The sequence below is a fragment of the Perna viridis genome, chromosome 6, assembly GCF_037379345.1.
Source record: "Perna viridis isolate PV_CMFRI_1.1 ecotype Kerala chromosome 6, ASM3737934v1, whole genome shotgun sequence".
NCBI lineage: Eukaryota > Metazoa > Mollusca > Bivalvia > Mytilida > Mytilidae > Perna > Perna viridis.
Window position 1 is genome coordinate 22748212 of NC_142450.1, and position 22202 is coordinate 22770413.

At 30.7% G+C, this 22202-nt stretch overlaps 1 protein-coding gene and 1 long non-coding RNA gene across 6 annotated transcripts; one reads left to right on the forward strand and one right to left on the reverse strand.

Annotated features, from left to right (window-relative positions):
* Positions 1-495: 495 nt before the first annotated feature.
* Positions 496-21373, reverse strand: LOC148614105 (transcriptional enhancer factor TEF-1-like). Of its 5 annotated transcripts, none has more exons than XM_088587964.1 (11): positions 21315-21373; positions 18636-18880; positions 13676-13803; positions 12654-12815; positions 12234-12268; positions 10605-10770; positions 10112-10174; positions 8543-8650; positions 7627-7767; positions 7216-7368; positions 496-6768 (listed from the first exon to the last, which is right to left on the reverse strand). In XM_088587964.1, the coding sequence occupies exons 1-11, from the start codon at positions 21371-21373 to the stop codon at positions 6655-6657; spliced, it is 1374 nt and encodes a 457-aa protein (XP_088444090.1). In that variant the 3' UTR covers positions 496-6654. The 5 variants fall into 5 exon arrangements, with proteins under 5 accessions (XP_088444090.1, XP_088444089.1, XP_088444093.1 ...); XM_088587963.1 differs by having other exon boundaries at positions 12654-12830; XM_088587967.1 differs by having other exon boundaries at positions 21241-21363.
* On the forward strand, positions 15365-21572 carry LOC148614106 (uncharacterized). The gene is made up of 3 exons (XR_015923574.1): positions 15365-15474; positions 18918-19017; positions 20816-21572. It is a non-coding gene; the product is annotated as an uncharacterized LOC148614106 (long non-coding RNA).
* The last annotated feature ends 630 nt before the right edge of the window (positions 21573-22202 follow it).

Sequence of the window (22202 nt, forward strand, 5' to 3'; positions counted from 1 at the left end):
TTTGGCCCTTGATTCTTAAATGGCTCCAGTCACTAACTCCAACCCTCCACTGCTTTGAAGGGTTGATTACTAGTAAAGTTTATATACCCAGGGCATTACAGCTGCATGTTGTTGAAATCTAGCTAGGCTAGTGATTAATTTAAATAGCTCACTAGATATAAATCTGCTTTGTGATCTTTTGGACACTGTCTTTAGATTTTGAATAGCTGATAATTATGATGACCTTTACCCTTAATTTTGCCATCCACTATCATAACTGACAGCTATTCAAACTTCAAAGACAGTGTCAAAAAGATCACACAGATGTTCTATAGTAGTTAAGTAGGACACACTGGAATAATGCAGGGCAGATTTCTAGCTAAAGAGTTATTCAATTTCTCACTAGCCTACCTAAATTTGTATTGAAATTGGAACTGGTCTATTTTAACTAGCTGTAAAGCAGGGGCAAACAAGACAGTATAATCTGGCTAAGAATAATTAAGATGAAGACATAAATAGATAAGAATATTTACTCTGTAATATTTTTACAAAATTATTTTTTTAAGTAAAACAAGCTCTTTTCAGGCAATTAACAATATGTTATATTCAACAGAGCATCTTATCTGAATAATTCTGATCCTCCTTAGCAGAACCACTACAAACTTGGAATATAAGGCACATGGTTAAACAGATTATAGTTCATATAAAATATGTAAATTGCATTGGACAGACTTTCAATGATATCTACTGATCTTTTCTGGTTTTACGTCTTAAGTTTCAGAGGTCGAAACTTTTTGCATAGCAGGTGAAAACGAATAATGTAAATTCAGAAATTCAAAGTGCAAATGAGACTGGGTTGAAATTCTTAGAATTAATTTTGAATTATCATAATTTCTGAAGCAATATTTCTCTCAATATCACAAACATAAATATTTCATTTTTGTACAAATTGACCTAAATGTCATAATTAACACATGCACTAATTCCCTGAATGTACAGCAATTTATGAAGAAAGTTTATTACATTAGTTACTCCCAAGAATAAGAGGTAAAATACTGCCCTTGTAGGTTGCGAAATAACAGACTAGTCACGAAAGTACCTACAAGGACAAACCATAAAACACTTGGAATAAATGAATTATGATATATTTCCTATGATGATAAATGCTAGAAATAAAATGTATAAATAGGAATACCGGTATCATATTATATCAGGATTATTCAGATAAAATAACTCCAGTATCAATGACCAATGTACATAACTTAGAAATGGTTATAACATGCACCAATCAGCCAAGGCGGCTCTATAAAACAATTCAATGCTATTGTTCTTCTTTAAAAGTTCAAAGGAAAGACATTTCACATTGAACCAGTAAGGGTTCCTTCTCTTGTTCTTTATTATACTTCATTATGAAAAAGATCTGCCACACTTAAATATAACAATAGCTTTGTCATGATAATGACAAAAGATGATATTTCTTTCAATTGTTGACAATGTCATGGTAAAAAATAAATAAAAATTCAATTCTATTATATAAAAACCTATCCCAGTAGTTTTGTTCATAAATAACAGCCCTTTTGTAGTTACAAATGAGGACTGGTTAGATTACTTAATATGGTGACAGTATTATCATTTTCATATGTTTACCTTACCACCATACCATTATCAATTGGAATTTTTTTGTGGTAGGAAAAAAAAAACATTTATGCCAATTGAACAACCAGACAAAATATGGGCAAAAGCTAATTTTCTAGGAGTTAGGGAAAAAATGCTTCCAACATGAACTAGATCATATTTTTTAGAAGAAAGTGAAAATTGACTAGAAATGAGATAAATCAATACACATATTTATGACATGTGACTGAACAGATTATAATATATTTCTCCTAAGTGTTATGCATTGATTAATACTACAATTAATGTAATAAAATTACAATGGGACTTTTTGTGACAAATATTACATTCATTTTTTGTGAAAAATTGTAGTGACAACTACAAGTTCATGTTATGTGACCTTTACAAATGATAAAATACCATTTTTTCAACTCTTACAATGTGACAGTAATAATTTGGTCTTAAAAAACCTGTACCATTATGGCAAATGCAATTGAACTGATACAACTTGCAATGCAACTAATGATGAAACTTCTCAATTCTGACTGTTCAAACTTGCAAAACTTCTTATAAAGATTACACAAGTGTTTGGCAGTAATCAAGAAGGAAGTAAATTCTACCTAGAGAGCTATTTATATCACTCAGAATCCTTACTAGATTTGTACTGTTATTAGTATCAGTTCAATTAAAATTGCAATAAAAAAAGGCTCAGGATTATTTGCTTTCTCAATCAATTTTAGGAATTAGGAAAGCATTCTACTTGTAAATCTTTTAAAAAGTGTTCATTATCAATAGCAATGCCCAAACAAAGTGTAATAAAAGCATACTTAAACTTTAAAAAAAAAAAAAAAAAACCAGCCATGCTTAAAGCATTAAAAAAAAATTATAAAACACTAATGAGTCTAAAATAATTATTTACAATAATAAACTCTAAGGGAAAACTCTTAATAAAATTATAAATGGTTTTAAAGTAAATACACAACATCAAACAACCTTATAGAACTATTATCTTAAACTTCTCTTCTCCTTGTACATGTAGATAGAAAATATCTGGTAACATGTCTTTTAACAACAAACATTTAAAAGTCTTTTAAAAAACGTTAAGCTTCTGGATGGATTATATATTCAGAAGGCACACTTAATATAAAATATACATCTTGTAAAATACAGTGTATACAACATGCAAAATCCTTGGTTTTAAAAAGGTATACAACAGTTGAAATTATACTGCATAAAGGGAAAGTTAAAATAACAATTAGGCCAAAACAAAATAGAAGTGTGTTTCCTATTCAAAGGAAGGGAGAGCAGGCTAAAAAATATATATATTTTCATAATCTTTTGTCCTAAATTTTGTTTTGAAGGTCACTGATTATTAAAAAGAAACACTGGAAAATCTGGTTTAAAAAATGACAGCATGTTCTAACATGGTAAGGTTTGTCTCAAAACAGAGATAGGGTAAGGAAACTAGAAACACGAAAATATTTCAATTTGGCCTTAAATATCAACACCATGGCAGAAAATATGATTTGATCATATACAAATAATGTGGAAGTAAAAATATTCATTGGGTACAAGGCTAGTTGTAGTGGTTTAAGATGAAAGTTAGAATTATGTTTCCATTGGCAACAACAATGGTAAACAAAACACAGCTCACACCAAGCCATAATCATTAATACATATGAATATAGGTGCTTCCACAGTAACTGGTGTTAGTTAAATCATTAATGGCAGTTAGCAATGCTAGAATTTATCATCACAAAATGATATGGAACTTTAAAATATCTATCATTTCCTGCTTTAGTAATAAGTAGTTTTGGTTTCATATGCATAGAAAAATAACTGTTTTCAATTATATACACTTCCATAATAAATCTATATAAGAATTTTCATAAAAGCGTGTACATAGAGACATTTTAAAAATAAACAATACAGGTGATTTTTATTGCACATTACAGCTGTATAACTATACTGATATAGTAATCAATTTATATGAAAGTAAGTTTAGACATGACCAGAACATGTTATTAAAGCCAAACAACATACAGCCCTATTAATTACTCAAGAGTCTGAAAATAATTGAACATTACAGCTGCTGTCTAAGAACTTGTAATTCACATGTAAGATGTCTTGTCAGCTAACCTTTTAGCAAGATATTTAAAGAGGCTCACTTAGGAAATTACAATGATAAAATTCCATTCAGAGGTGTTGGAGTAACAGATAAGAGATGGGTAACTTTCCGCACAATAGAAGTAAGGACGGAAGAACCAACAGACAGAAACACCTATCACTATATGCCCCAACCTGCCAGCAGGGACATACAAACTTTTATGGTTTTTTTTCGTGTAAAGTAAAGCAAAACATATAAAGGTTAACTATACTCGGCATCACATAAATAAGATACTGTTAAAATTTGAATAAAAATATTTTCTAAGAATTTATTGACACCTACCGTTGTTTAAATTGTCATAAATGACTTGCTCATTCGTTTAGCCAAACGGCTTCTCCCTAAATATTGAATCATTAAATTCTGGTGAGATTTTAATTCTCGGTCCCAATATTTACATTGTCAAAAGTCAGTCATGTTTACAGTGATCGGGTTGCTAGGAGATGTTGTTTACATTTATATGGTTTGTCCAAAAACCGAAGAACCCAGAATGCATTTTGGCATAAGTACAGATATCTTGGATTTATTTTATGCGAACAACGTACAATGCTGAGAAGTTGATCAAGCAGATGATTGTCACCGGAGCTCGAATGGAACTTACGAACTTCGTTTGTAAATAAATCATCCCGTAGAAACCAGCATGGCGGATATTAGTATGAGATTTTCCCGTAAGGATTTGTTACGCACGATGTAAGCCAATAAGCAACGCATTGGTACTAACATGTCATGCATATATGCGAACTATCTTCAGATTAAATAAAAGAGAGAAAACTCTAGCGGTAAGTCCCGACGATTTAAAAAGTAGAGCTTCAATTCGAAATGTGCTGTATGTGACGGCAAGTATAATCAAAAGATAATAGGATAAAACTTAAGTGAGCGTCAATCATCTTAACACAATAATAATTTTATGGTTAACAAGACAGCTTCATGAAGAACTACAAGCATTAGGTAATCAGCTCCTAACAAATTACAATTAATACTTGTCAATTCAAAACTTGAAATATTTTCATGCAAAATTGATCACTTGTAAACTAAAGGCTGGACAAGAAGTGGAGGTGTTTAATGAAATTGGATTAAAATTTTCATTAGCAAAGGTTTTTTCAAAATTTTCTGAAAAAAGATGCAATGATGCAAAACAATCATTATGAGATGAACTACAATTCTTATTGCATTAACAGTCAATCATTCTATTTTTCATATTTTGTAGAAAATCAGCGATTAACAATTTTTTTACTCAATTACATATTATCATTTTTCTAAAAAAAAATTCTACAATCAACAAATTGAGATCATTGTATTAATTATTCATATGCTAATTAATGAATATATAACATGATGCAGTTAATGATATGAAGTACTACTTAAATATAAAACTATTCAGATCTTTTTTTTGTAATTTTGACAGGAGTAGCTGATGTCTGTTACTTTCCACCACTACAATGATCATTTATTTTACAATGAGAACTAATAACCTCTTTTCACCATCAATGTTCTATACAACAAAACAAAGATATAATCCACATTTTCTACTTATCAATACTTCTTAACAACATCCACATTGAAATAAAAATCAAACTATTTTAACAAGTAATTCAACACCAAACAACTTGAATTTTTAAGTAAAAGTTGGAAAGTTCGAAACAGGAAAATAGGTGACAGACCTCAGATCCAAACTTAATTTTTATGCACCTTCATAATTACTCTGGACACAATTAAGTATAGTTCCAACTAAGAATCATGCAAAAGTGCATAATGAATGATTAATTACAGATCTTCCACACAAATATTGTTTGACTGGATACCTTTCAAAGCCCTAATTAACATTTTTTTTTCAAACAAAGAAAATGCAAGTGAAAGTTCGGATGTAGTAGAGCTCATATTTGATTGAAATCTACTTTCAAAAAGTATACGAAAAATTCCTTCAAAGATGTTACTATCTTCTGCCACTATAATAACTCAAAATGATCTCATAACATGAAACATTTCTTTAGAAATAACCATTGCAGGTATTATTTCAAGGGTCTAGTATCTGCCATCTAAGCAACTTGGATTGAAATATCAAAAAAAAAAATCACTCTCGCTCCCTCTCATTTGCATGATTTTTAGACAGAACTATACTGAAGATATATTTACATTTTTTTTTGTTGAAAAACTCAATAAAACAGTATAGAACAACCATTCTGATCAAATTATATTATTTTTTTTTTCAGACAAAACAACAAATTCTAAAATTAAAAAATTTCATCGCTAACAGAAACACGCTTCAATAAACCCAACAACAAAGTCAATGTTATACAGAATATGCATGGTAACCTGGCTTTTATATCATAATATCTTGGCAAGAGAGAAAGAAGTATTTGACACATGTATTCATGATTTAAAGCACCATTATATCAATTTGTTAAAGGAATGATGAAGGCCATCATAAACCAAAAAAAACGAGAAAAATTCATGACATTTTCAAACTATATATTCACTACGAGACAAAAAGTCGACCTACTGAATTGTGACCCCCATTTATTATTTTGATAAAAATATCAAATATTAAAATCAAGTGAAATTTACATAAAAAAACATGTTTGGCATATTAGTTTTATCTAAATATACACAGATGAAGGGATCATGCCATATATTTGATGTGAAAAAACAAAAAAACAGTTTTGACTGGCAAATCATTCCATAATAAAAATCAACAAGTTTTCCACCATGTTACCATGCATAATTCTGAACAATACAAGAAGTAAAACTATAGCTCTGCTTGTAGACAAACTCTGTCAAATGGTCTTCACACCTAGCACACTCCAGCAAATGCACAAGATGGGACGAGGGCTCTGTACAAAGATCTGGCACTAAAATGCTGTGAAATGGTTTGTTTGCATAGATATTTATATATCATCTCAGTCTTTCACCAATCGATAAATATGATGTTGTGCACCATGTTCATTTGTTGACACTTCAAACACATAAGCAATACACAATAATGTCTCTTGTGTGTCTCTGTTTGATACAACCTAAAATGAAAAATAGTTAATTTATATATTGACAATTTAGAGATTCATTTATCATTTGGGAAATGAACTGATGAACTTTTATTTGCTAATCCCTTACAGGGGATGTAAATTTTTTTAAATTTTTATGCAAAAAAGTACAAGCATTCAAATTCAAACATAAAAAGCATACAAGTTCAAAGTAAATAATTTGCAGAATTTATTTTGGTGTTTTCAGCAAAACTTAGCACCATGTGAAAATTACACACTATACAGTATAAGGACTACTGTAACATTAACAACTAATTACATAGCTTGTGCAAAGTCATTGCATTTCTTATAACCTTAGAATTCATCGCTACAAAAATTTTGGAGAAACAGTAAGAAAGAGATTTAAACCAAATTATCTCCCTTGGATCATGAATTCAAATGTCATGAGGAACATGGTTTGCACCGTCAAAAAATTCATACCTGTAATATTGTGAAGTTTTCTAACACACTATTCATCATGTATTTTTCTGGTAAATGTTTTAATTTGTGTATGAAGTTGATCATATATTCACACATAGGAGATCGATGAATTCTGTATACAAATCTTCCATTTTCATATCTTGGATATTCCGTCTGAAATTAATTTGAACAGATATTAGCTTCCTTTATTTGGGCCATATTGTGTGTACACTTATTGAAATTTCATTATCACTTGCTTTATTGAACAGACTAATATTAACAGTTTATATATCACTACTAGAATGAAATTTGTAACTTTTCATCCACTTAAGTAACTATTGATTTGATGAAATAATGGACTTCTCTTATACTAGTAACACCAAGGGATTGGTCAAATGAGGTGATGGCAATGCATCTAAAATGATTTCTTACCTCGACTTTTTCTACAACCTGTTTACCAAATGAACACACTTTAGTTGAACAGTTAATAGGAACATTTTCATTTCCTTCGTACTGACTGGTAACACCATAAAACGCACCACTTTCGTCTGCCTCGTTTGTATTTATATCAGCCTGTAAAGTATTCATAACTAAAGATCAAAATATATTAGCATACACAGGATTGCAATACAAGTTTTTTGAATGTTTAGACTGATTTACTGATTGATCATGGTTTAACATCCTATGGCAGATATTACATACATTTCAAGATGAGAAAGATTTACCTATCAAACAGACCCTACTTTGTACTAGGGCGAGCTGGATTTTTATTGTGCTAGCTCACAGATGCAAAAGCCTGCAGATAGTCATGCCACCAAGCTCTGACATATTATTCAGACTCCAAGCAAACCAATTGCCTCTCGTATGTTTAGAACTAATGAATGAATTCATGAAAAACATGTTTATAAATTAAATAGTAAATATTTGTTTCCTATATGACATCATTTAGTAAAATATTATGTTTTATCATATATTTTCCAGGGAACATTTTTCTATGCAAAAAATCATATACTTCTCTTTTGGTCCTAAACATATGTTGCAATTTTTACAGTGAAATATACTTTTCGATTATTGTTTGTACTGCTTCCTTAAATTTAATATATCATTCAATAGTTCTGTTTTTTTTTAAGTTTCTAAACCAAATATTTCCATAAAAATTAGAAACAGTGGAAAAACAATTGTTCATGTGGTAACAATATTTGTGGTTTTCATGATTTGCTTAAACCACAAATTAAAGTTTCAAATAAAATAAAAAGACCCTTGAAATTCAACTTAACTAATAGAACCAATATTAAATTACAAGATAATAGTTACAAGTACTGTATGCTGTACTAAAATTAGACCTTACCCAGAATTTGACCAGGAAAAAACTTGACTGTGGACCTTTGTCATAAAGTTCTTTAAGACCACCTTTCTTCTCGGGAAATTTGTCATAAATTTGTCGAATATCAACAGCCTGCAAAATAAGTTATTTCAGTATTTTCTATTTTAATTGTAAAAAGACATTTAAGATTATTGCACATGCTGGGTCCCATCTTTTCTATTTTCTGTCATAATTCTTCATGGTTTCTAATATCTGTGAATTTTAAAGTTTAGATTAACTTATTACTTAAGAATTAAATGTTTTATTTTTTATGTTTCATATGTATGCAAAAGCGTTGACCCTAACACAATTTTAATTTTTATAAAAACGTTTCATGTTTCTCTTATTCTATACATTTTATTTTAGATACACATAGAAAATAGACAATGCACAGTAGTTAATTACTACTTGTGGAAATGGCCTATACAGTGTTTCACTGCCTCATGAAAAATCAAGTGTAAAGCTGGATATCCAATGAAATCAGCGTGTTTTAATGATATGCACAGTAAATGTTATTATATACAGTTAAGTGTAGGAACTACATTTATCAACTCTATATAGTGGAATACATTTGTTTCACTACGGAGGTAGACCTAGGGTAAGGAACACAACTCTTACAAATCACTGAAACATTTGTATTCAGCTTTTTACATCAATCTCATGTAAACGTCAAAGTAACTTGGACTGATTTTATTGTTTCAAATGAAAGCTTGATATGCTATGATGAAACTGAATATGACAAACATATTACTGATTTCAAGAGTAATGTCCCTTACCTCCTTAATGCAACATGTCTCATAGTGCTATCAGTGAACACACATATCTGAGATGATACAGGTAGTTGTACAAGTATTACCTACACATAATGTAGGCTATATGCATATATCAATAATCTATTGGCTCTTGCCAAATGTATTCATTATCAATACAAATTGCACTTTCATAAACATGTTTCATTCTACTGATAGTGAAAATACAGAAAAAAAAAGAACAGTACCCATTTTGAACATGTTGACTGAAGAAAGCAACTCAGTGATAATTTTTTGTCTATTTTTAGATATTTCATTGAAAGTGAAATCAACCCTTGGCAAAGGAAGAGAGAAAACAAGTAATGAACTTCAAGATGTACCAAAATCTACTTGAATCAATTGATTTACTTCAGAAATATGTATTAAAACATCTACAGGTTATTAATTCTGAAGACTAAATAATATATCAAGTGCAGTGTATTATATGATCAGTATATAGTGCCATCAAGGAACTTTAAGGCAGGAAACGCTCATCCCTCACGAGCAATTACGTTCACCCATGGTCATTAACATGGTTGGTGGTGTTGTTTTTCCTATGTGTACTTTTAGTTCTTTCGTGTTGTAAGTTTTGTTCTTTCTGTGTTAATTTATGTATACCTTGTGTTGTGTTAGGATTTCTAATCAATATGGCATTACATAAGTATTGTATCTCTATACCCCTAGTTTTCCAGAAAAATTGTTTTTGTAGATTAAGTCAAGGTACCCAGCTGTTTGGTGGGGTGTACAAAAATCACCACATACTAACCTCCAATAATGGATCAGAATAAGTAGCTGTAGCTCCAATATGTACAAATAAATGTTTTGCATACTGAAAAAAAAAGAAAAAAAACCAAGACATATACAATACCAAAGAGATATTGGGGGGGGGGGGGACTACAACGCATGAAAAAATTTGTGAATTAGGGAATTAATTGGTCAACATATAAGCACTATCTGAGTGTACTGAAATGAATTTTTTTATAGGGATACACAACTGAAGACAGGACAGTCCTTACATAATTTTACAGTATTTCAGAACTTATATTTCTAATGAAAATTCAATACTTATTGTTAGTATATGGTACAGAAAAAAAAATCACACCAAAAGGACAAGTACAGATTTTATTTTTGTGATACAGAGAAAAAAATAATAAGATTAAGATTTACAGCTGAACTTGACTGATTTACATGGATTCTAAATGCATTCATCAACTGTCTAGTTTAGAAATCTTCATGGTTGTACATATACATGTACTTACATTATCTGGATCTCTTGATTGTTCAAGAAAAGCTGAGAATTCACAGAGACGAAGTTTTGGACCAGCTATAGACCGGCCCTGCCATGGTGGAGGTACAACTTCACTGTTGACGGAGGTCTGTGGCTTGTGATCCAAGAAACCAGGACCAGGAAATGATGGCTTCACACTACATATGAGAGAATAATATTCAATTATTAGATAAACTTCGTTAACAGTGTATTCTCCATTTACTTTCAGTTTGCTGTTTTTTTGTTTCTGTCAGTTATTTTTTTTGTCCTCCTTGCCCTTAGATATTGCTTATCCTTGATTGACGTTATTTATACTACCTGTGTATGAACACTTGTAATCGCTCTACTACATTTTTTGTACCACGTGTTCCAGTGTTTTGTACTTTCTAGAAACTATGAAGTAATCTATTTATACCTTGTGTTAATTCAGAAATTTTTTACATATTTATATTACAGATGGGATTGACTTGTTACTCCAATAAATTGCTCTGTTAAACACTACTGAAGCATGATTTTAATCAAAATTGCAAAAACAAGACAAAAATTAATTATATTCTTGGCATAAGTTTTTGCACTACTAAATAAACACAACAACTTCAGAATTTACAGTAACCTTAGCCAGAACATGAGCAGGTGGTAATACACTTATATGTACATGTAAGTTCAAAGTTTTAACAAGGGAATGAAATGAACAAGTTTTGTTATTTTTTAAAGCTTGAATAGTATTTTTCTGTGGAGTATTCAGTGATTGGGACCAGAGGGGACCATGCACCATTTATCACATTACAGCTGAAATTGTCCCATTAAATGATTAAATCAAATATTTTTTAAAAACATATTTAAGAATGGCCCAATGAATTTCTGTAGAACATTAAAAATAGTCCACTCTCAAAATTCCAATCTCAATCACTGGGTATTTTGACTTGAACATGTTTATAGAATCTATTTGGGTTTTTTTTGTCTACTGGTATTTGTTTGATTTTGTTAAACCTTTAGCTACATCTAGAAAACTACAGGAAATAGAGATTCATTTTTAAAATAAAACTGATGTTCATCAACAAATGCAATACATGTATAGGTATGAGAAACCAAAATTAATTAATATAGGTTATAGAGTTACATGTAGCTAATATAGGCTATAGAGTTACATGTAGCTAATTTATCTAAAAACTCAAGAACTACTATTACTAAGTGTGATAGGAAGAAATATATCTTTGATACCTTATCAATAAATTTGCAAAACATAAGCAATAGACCCTTTTGTGGTAAGCTGACGAGCATGCTCAATATACACTTCCGCAAGGTAGGGCTTGGGTAGAACAGAAGAATTTTCCTCACAGAAGTATATATTGGGCAAGCTCTATGAGGGATTATCTACTATCCAAAAAAGAGCACAAAAGGGTCTATTCAAATCTAAAAAGACTAACATTTCAGGCCCATACATAGGGAGTGTGGAATTCAGGGTATGTTGCTATACTCCCTTGGATTTTTAGAAAAAATAATTTACTTTCACCAGAATCATTTTAATTCCTACATTATACACCAATAAAGAAACCCTGGGTATGGGCCTTTATAAAAACTTAAGGAAAACAGAGAAAGCAACACTGGTTTGACTACTTACTCAGTTTGAGGTCCTACATTATTTTGGGCCCAAAACTGAAACAAAATATACAACTCAAATAAGGCTGGCAAATCAAAAATAAAATATTAACAAAAGCAGATATCACAACAAAAATTGATGGCTTTGAAAATTTTCAGAAGTTGTCTTTGACACTTAATTCTTCAATAAATGAATTTAAAATTAAAATATATTGTGTAAAAACCTCTGCATGAACAGTCAACCGAATAGAAAATAGTCATAACTTCTTTATAAGTACTCTCCTTTTCATCTACCTGACAGAAGTTTTCAGACTAACAATGAAATAAAATTTAAACAACATCAAGCTTAGAGCATGCCGGTCCAACTTCCCTATCTCCACCCACATTACATAGTTACTACACCAGAAGATTAAAAGGAATGGAGTTATCTCCCCCTGCTTACCTGTGATCCACCACCAGGATATGATGGCCGAACTGGGCCTACATTGTGTGGTATTGCAAGGCCCTGTTGTATCGCTTTATTGTGTATAGCACTTGCAGAGACAATCTGTGCTGAGGACATGGATGCCATACTCTGTAATGCTTTGTCTTTGGCAGACTGGTCCTGCATGGGAATCGACTGTATAAGTATTAGAAAATAAAGTAAGGCATGCATTATAATGCTATACAAATATAAGGTTATAAACAAATATATATCAAGTTAATTTTTTTTACAGATGATGCAGATCTTTCCATGCTTACTGGGTACATAAGTCATATGGGCTTTGGTTGTTCAAAACAAATTGTACTATTCATTCAATCTGTGGGTAAAATGTCTATAGAATAAGCTAATTGTTTATGACTATCTGTATACATCAAAATTTGCAGGCCTTCATCAAGATTTTTAGTGTCTTAGTGGAAATGCTCATCTTTATGGCAATATTTTGAACAACAGGCCTATAAAGTTAATACAAAAAATTGGCAAAAGTTTGTTTGACTCAACCTTGATGTTATTAAAATCAAAATGTTAGTCATATTATACAGCTTTTAAAATTCTGATATACTGTTCAAATGTTACATGCAAATACTAGCATTTATTACATGTAGGAAACTATCTAAACAGAAGCATTACTATGATATTATAATATTTACGCCTCTAATATGTTCATATGATGGCAATATAAATTGCATGAAAATTAGTAAAAGCTTTATGAATGCTTTTATATCTGTTCTACATGAAAGCACTTAAACTTCATAATCACATTACTTCTCAATTTAACTGATAACTATCAATAAATCTTTTCATCAATATTAAATATCATTTTTGTGTTGTATCTGTTTCTCACTTAGAGTTATCTACCTTGAGTCAACAATCAATCTGATTGTTACTGAGGATAGGAGTCAAATTATCTTACCAAGAAGCACATTTTGATACATTAGGCTCGATAGATTAAATCAAATATGTTGTCAACAATGATTTATTACCTTAAGTTGTGCTTGTATTTCTTTGGCTTTTCTTCTGGCAAGAACTTGTATATGACTTGATACTTGTTTTCTTGTTCTCGTTTTCCCTGTTCGCAACTTGATGTATCTGGCAATGAGTTCATTTCTCCCTGGAGAGAAAAGTAAAAAGGTGTACAATGTGTAATATAATCTGAAACATATTTCAACTTATCTAGAAGTATATTCTTCCATAAAACAGGCTATTGTGATCAACTTTCTGCCACAATAGCTACATTGAACAAAGTCAAGGTACATTTGTAGTTATTTTTTGCATAGGCTTCAGTAAATGTTCAGGTGTGGGAGTAAAAAGTCATGAAATTCTTTTAAAAACCACGAAAATTTCATTCAGAGTTGGTAAACGTGCCGAAAGAAGACATTTGTGACAATGATTACACGAAGTTGATTTCATAACATGCACACTGTTTAAGCACATTAGTATACATGTACAATTAAGACAATACCAGTAAAACCCACAGAATATCTGTAATTGTAAATAAACAAACAATCTAATTTGACATATAGTCTTGTTGTGAAATTACATTATAATTATGTTTCCACTAAGGAAAACTTAATTAATATGCATTTCTTTAATCTTTACTTTGTTTATTACATAAGAAAAAAAACTATATAAAACTGTATCAACATGCATTTCTCATCAATTATGAAGTATGAAAAACTTGATAATAATTAAGAAGATAGACCACCTGTTAGTGGAACAGTTTTGTTTCAAGTGTATAAATACATGACACTTAAGAGAGTGGTTTTGACAAGATAAGCTATCAGCTTATAAAACTCAATTTAGTTTAGTAACCTAGAAATGTCTCGAGACAACAAACAATTAATTTTAAAAATTTGATAATCTTAATCTCTGGTATCCATAGCATACATCCAATATTGTTATGTTGTCTTGGGAATGATTTTAAAGATTAGGTATTTCCAGGTGCTACAAAATGGGTCAACACATGTACAGATAATTATTTCTGTTATGCTGACTGTTTTATAATAGTTTATGCAGTCTCAGCTACTGATGGGTGAAATAAATAGTTTAATAAGTGACAAGTACATGTAATAACTGAAAATTATGTCAGTTATTTGACATTTGTTTTAGAAAGTCATTGTGTCAACAGTCAACACATGTACAATAAGTATATGTATGAGCAGTTTGTTAGTAAAGAATAGGAGAAAAATCGTGATTAAGTACATGAACATGATGTATATAAACATTTTTTTCCACCTTTCATTCTATATTGTATTAGTTCATCAACTGAATGGATGGTTACATAACTATAAATGTTGTTCATACAAAATCTGGTTTTCGAAACACAATTTTCGGACCTAAATGTATCACTTTACAAACCCAACACTTGTCCACAAAACCACAACAAAGAAAACATGAAATCAGCCTGTATGAAGGCTATTTTAAAACACCCCCTACACACAGGTAAAACGACTCAAATTTACACGCAATGTACACTGCCAAAATACAAACAAAAACAAACGATATGACCCATTTTTTTTCTCTTTTGTCTGGCAATGAACCAAGCCATTTCTTATTTACACACATAATCGCAGAGGGTGCTTGAAACATACAGCTATCCCATATCAATCTTCTTATCACTAAACCAAGATTTTATCATTATCTTTCCATTTAAAAAGATTTAGACTTTACCAATAAAATCTTTTGTTGTGCAGCAATTGGCAATGTTTACAGGTGTTTTAAAATGCACAACCTGTAGATTGCCTAAGGCACAGCATTAGCATATTAAAACCTAAATTTGGAGGTAAGGACATTAGTCATAGAATGAATCATAGCTCTAACAAGTTACCTTTATAGAGGCTCTCCGGGGGGAAATAATTATACTAATTTTGTTACCTATTACCACTTGTCATTTCTGTCTTAATTTCTCTATGAAGTTACATATTATGATAATGGAGGAATGTATTTAAAGAACCCATGCTACTTTATGCATTACTTCTACCTTTTTATTTACTTCTCTCTGTTAGGATTCCCAACCCTTTTTGAAATGAGCACTTTGTAAAATTATATCCAGATGAATATAACAGCCTATCAGCATGACCCTGTCTTGTCTTATTATCTAAGGATTAGTTCAAGGGGTTCCACCGAAAAAATATGGATTTATTAAAATAAACAAGATAAAGGTTTCATAGTATAAAGGGTACTAAGAAAGGTGTTCTAAAAACTGAATGGTGTGAAATTACATGACTCTGAAGGTGGATGGGTATACACTTTTTTTCAAGGTTGATATTATAATGATGTATTAGTGGTTTATAGTTTTTTTTTATAACCCATACAGATTACATGTAGGTACATTAGTTTTGACATGGATACATTTAGATATCAACCATTAATTGATTTTCTGGGGGAAGCAATGGATTTTTTTTTGGGAAATAAAAGCAATATGAAAATAAAACAGTTTAATTTACTCTCGTTTTTACTATCTTTATACTGTGAATATTTGAAGAAAAAATTGTCCCTCCCAAAAAAAGGATTGTTTTGTAACAATGAAAAAGAAAACTATCATGAAAAATGGGGCGGGAAGACCTGTCCCCTAATTAAAGCACTTGATAATCTTTATGCCTTTGTAAACTATTACAATCTAAGAGACTTTTGTGCATGTAGCGATTTTTTTTTAAATAAATGTATAAAGTTAAAAATTTTAAGACTATGGCTACCCAATTAATTAAGTACTGTTAACTTGACTTGTTACATATTATCCAACTCACAGACCATTTATACTGCTGTGCCTTGGGACTAAATTATGTAAAAAGCCACTATAGCATTTATAAAAAGTACTGTGCTACAGCATAAATCTGAGGAAAAGCTTAAATTGCCGTATATGTACAGTAATGAAAAACACCTTAAAATTGAAACTAGGCACTGAGAACTTTTTGACTTCTATTTGAAATCTGTCAAGGAGACCATCCTCACATGCAAATGCAAAATCACAAGCACAGTATCTATTAGCTTTTTTCCTAATGTAATGACGTGTAGCTTCCGCTGTTATATATTAGTTCTTTCTTGGTTATAAATGTCTGTGGCAACCACAATGACCTATGTCCTTATGACCCTAAAATGCATATTATGTCACTATATCCATGAATTACAAGCAGGGGCAGATACATGTACATCTGTTCTTGCATGCAAATGTTTTAGTGACAAATTATTTTACATTAATAACTTTGATCTTTATTGTATGCAAGTTTAACAAGCTGCTAATTTTTCTGTACATTGCACCTTAACATGCAGTGCATGCATATGTAACAATTAGATCACATGCATGTTACAAGATCAATGGGTGCTAACTGTCTTCAAGCCAATCCCAAATAATTATTATTTGTTCAATTATGATTCCCTGTTTTAAAAAAAAGAAAAAAGAAATGTTGTCAATTTTCACAAGCCTGACAATACACATTAAGAAAAATAATGATCAGATAAATTTGTGAACTTGGTCTTAAGATTAACATGTCCGTGAAGTCAGATAGTAATATTCTTGATGTCTATATGTACTGCCATTCATTGTATAAAATGTCTTAAGGAAACTTCAGAACAAACAAAATCCATTAAAATTTCAAATGAAAAACATAAAATTACAATTGACTACAAAGTCTACAATGTGTACTGGCATGTACATTGTGCCTATCAGGTTACTGCTAATGTTTCATTGTCATGATTTCTAAACACAAAACCACACTTTACGCTACATTGGTAGGAAAACTCTCATCATAAATCTTACAAATTCAGCAGTTTTTTGTTGATTTAATGGAAAGTTTAAACCACATAACATACACATTGTATTATGAGTGAATTGTGTTTTTCCAATAGCCAGAAAAAAAAACACTGATTTACAACCATGACACTCATATCAGCAGGGGTTCATGGGAACAGAGAAGATTATTCCAATAATCTACATTATATGTAACTTATGCCATCATTTGTTTGATTTATTTTTAACAGTACACACATGTAAATCAACTGGACACTTTCTGAGCTACAATGTACATGTATGTCTACTTCAAATAATCATGACAAACAATAATTTTTTTTCCTGAAATTTTCATGGATATGTACTACTAGTATCTGCTGTGTCTGCAGTACTGAAGATACAAAATGTGCATATAATTTTAAAGGCTATTATTTGAGCCCTGGATTACTGCTTAATCACAAGCACCACAAGATTATCCCCCCTCAAGCCAGCAATTTAACTTTAAATTGAAAAAAAAACTTATACACTTACATTTCGTTTTTACTTTCATGAACATGTAACTTTTTTAGGTGTGTCCCTGAAGGCAAGCCTCCAATAAAACAATTACATGTTTTAAAATACAAGTAGCCTCTGGATGAGTTACAATATAAATACTTGCAAAATTAAAATAAACTTAAATTTAAAAAAAAAATGCTTTTGCAGCAAATTCTAAGAAAAGACTTTGAGGTCTGTGTTTTAACATACCTACATTGCACACTAAACATAATACATATGTACACACAGATTTTTTTGTTAAGAGAACTTTCAAAGTCATATTGTGAAAGTTCATACTAGGTTTAGAGGTCATTAAATGTTTTTAAAATACACATACCTAATGGTTTAATTAAACCAATGCACAAGGAAAAAAAAATCTTTTATCTTAACTGCAGCTGAGATTAGTATAGAGAATAGATATAGTGAATATGTCAGAAACAACTACCCAAACAAGATGAAATATGTCATTTCAAGGCCACCAATGGGTCTACAATGAACAATGAGGAAACCCTCACACCACAGGGCAGGCTAGAACTGGTCTCAAGAACATTATACCCAGGTACAGCGAAATAGTGTATCCATGTACATGTATATAGGGCATGCACTAAGAATTCTATGCAGATGAGACAAATGGGTCTATTGCACTGGTCTGCTATGATAGACCATGAATTATTCAAACTTACCATACATTTTCCCTTCGTCAGATAAGATAATTTTCCGCCTTCCACATGGTGGATATATAGCTAATGCTTCTTGGAAGCTCTGTTCTATATCTGGACTCCAGACACCTTCAGCATCATTAGAAAGATCATCAGCATCCCCATCAGCACTTCCAGGACTGTCTTCAGCCTTGGTCATTGTATCTGGTGCACCAGGTGGCAAATTCTGATCCACATTTGACCAGTTGGAAGACATAATCTGTGTGTAACTGTAAAATATGTTACATTTTTTGTTTATTTTAACAGGGACATCTATATGTACACACGTGTGAACATATACATGTAATATTTGAACAACTCTAAAGGGAGAAATGAGCGAAAACTTCTCCCATTTGTCTTTAACAAGGTAAGTTTTTGTAAAAGATTATATTGACAAAAATGTCAATATTGTTATTTTTTTAACAGAATTTAAGAAAACTTTCTCCAAACCATAGATATCTAGATTAGGCCCAAAAATTTGTTTATATGTCACTTATTCATTAACTTTTTTTACATGTAAATATGAAGAAAATGTGGGAACAGAATACATTGAAGTACTATTTTATCAGCTGCATGGCAAATCATTTTCTACACGTACATACATTTGTACAAAAAAAAATAAACTGAACAGAAATTATCTTATGAGTATACACGTACATGAAGAATACATGTAGTTTTTATGCTCATTTATTTGCCAATTATAATTACTGCATTGTATGAATTAATGAACATAAAAAAAATATACAAATGTAAGTACATTTACATGAATGTATTTTTTTTCATACATGTATTGATTTTCTTTAGATTATTGATCAAAGGTAACCCTTACATAGAACTGCAATGATTAATCAACATGTATGCACTTGTATGTGAAATCTTTACTTTAAATCTAACATGGTCATAGACTGAAATGTTTGATATGAACTTAAACAAATTCATATTAGTCTTAAAATTGCAGACATTTGTACATGTAGTATCATCATGTACATGTACAATCATACATTCATGTGTTTAAATACTAAACTCAACAAAGCTTCTGAGTCAATGGTTTTGAGATAAAAGTACTATAAGTTGACACCTACAACAGTATTAATTCCATTTTTTATAATAGATTTTGAATTATTTTTATTGGAATAAAGCCACTTGAAGTTTTACATGAACTCAAATTTAAACCCTTATTTCTAATTCTCTATTGTATTCACAATCTATAAAACAAGCAGGAAGACAACAGAAAAATTTATATCATGAAGTTTTAAGTTAACAAAACTCAATTTGCGAACAATTTGACGAAAAGTCCTTACAGAATCAAAAAGCACATAACTGTTTTATCTTTATTAGTATCTTCACTTCAAAATCACACAAAAATTGCTCACTCAATTGCCATCAATTACTTATGTTGTGTACTCAGTGCTTTTTTATACAAAGTGTTTGTTTAGTACTGAACTTTAATTAGTGACACTAAAAACATGTTTAGTCAATTGTTACCACAGTAAGGTGTAATTAGCGTCTTTGAAAAAGACAGACTTTTTAATTACAAAGTTTGTGTGAATGATTTAATTGCCTTTAACAAGACGGTCAGTCTACACTCTGTTTTAATTTGTTTAAATGACAAACATGCAAGTATAGATGAAAAATGAGGAGTTTACTTTTAGCATGTCTTTTTTGTACATGTTGTAAATGCTAAATTTTAAGCAAAATTATAATAGGGAATTTTATTTGAAGATTATAAAAATGTATTTACTAATGTACATGTAAATATCAACCAAATTAGACCAACATGTCAATGTACCCAATATGCATATCCATGTATCATTAAGTTCATTTGAGAAAAAAATCAACCACAATAAATTAATATGTAAATAATAATTTAATAAATAATGATACAGATATGTTAAATGCATGTGTTCATGTAGTCTCAACTTTACAGTTGTTTTGGCTGCACATCAAACATCCAATTCAAATGAAATAAAACGATAACAATAAGAGAGATTTATATGAATAGCCTGTTAATTAACACATCAACTGATTTCATTTCCTATTTTCAATCAATACACATTTCACGCACCATCACCTACTTATTGTGTATCAGCTGATTAAAGTCGAATCTTACCTGTGATCTGCCAAAAACCAAAATAAACAAAAATTTGCATTCGTCCATTTTGTAGATTTTTCATCTAAGAGGTTGGATTTAACGATGCAGATTTTATGCACAGTATAGCCAACTGGAATCAAAGAGAATTACACTGCCATTGACAGTTTTCGACCTGGGCCATATCTATACACAATACACCCTTCGTGTACGGCCATGATTACGCTTTATTTCACCTCGTCAGCCCTAAACAGGCAACACTTTCACGAACTTGTTAAACTCTTTCCTCACAATTCAATTGGAAAACTAAATTTTAAGTTGCAAATAATTTTGAAGACTGAACAGGTGATCGTTCGTTTCAGCCCGGAAGTTATGCCATCAAGAATGACAAATATTTCAGAGATTCGAAACCCGCACAGACATTTTGGCCATGCCGCCACTTCGTGGCCGATTTTGAGTGTTTTACACACCAAATAAAGTGATCAAATGGCTCAAACTTACCTTGAATTTGAAAATTAAAGCATATATTCCGACTGTAATTTAAATTTAAAAGTTAATAGGAAAAAACAACTCACTTGTTGGTATGCGTGGAATGGCACAAAGAATCTGGACAACGTACTAAGTTAATGCGCATCCACTCTGCGCAAGGGTGGACCTAGATGTTAGTAGTGAGAATTTGTTTGGAGAAACATATTTCACATGTTTTGGAATAATTAACAATCAAACTTTGTATCTAAAACAATTCACATATATAAAACAAAATGGAACAACTGAAAATCGAATCAATTTTAAGTCTGTTATATCAAGTCAAAGCCAATAAATAGTTAGAAATATTTAATTGATATTATTGCGCCATCTTTATGAGTCATTATGGCGGGAAAAAGTAAGCAATTCGAATGCAAGGTGCCCTATATAACGTTAACATATCTCTTTCTTTTTTTGGGGGGGGGGGGTGTAACTATTCGTTAAACATTACCAATGTCAATATTAATTTATTGACATAATAAGTTTATATCAAATCTCTGAATTTCTTATCCTTGACATAGGCCCTGGTAAGACAGGTATTAAATCAGGATTAAGATTAATTAAAGGATTTTTATAGTCTACCATTAAGTCATTATCATGTCTAAGTGATTTTCTATGCATTAACTAAAATTTTTCAGTCAAGGGGGGGGGGGGGAGGGGCATGGTATGATTAATTTCCAGTAAAGTATAGTTAAAGGTCTACAAGAATTGTAGAAACAGGTGAAAAATGATAACAAAAACAATGAATAAAATAAACAAAAAAAAATTTAAAAAAAAAGCTCCATTCATTTTAAATAAAAACTGTCTTGCTTTTTCTTAAGTGTTGATTTAGTATTTTTGTGAATTCCTAAATTCACACGTCTTTTCTCAAATATTTGCATCATGTATTCAACACTTATCATATAATTAATATACAATTAAACAAAATAATATGATGT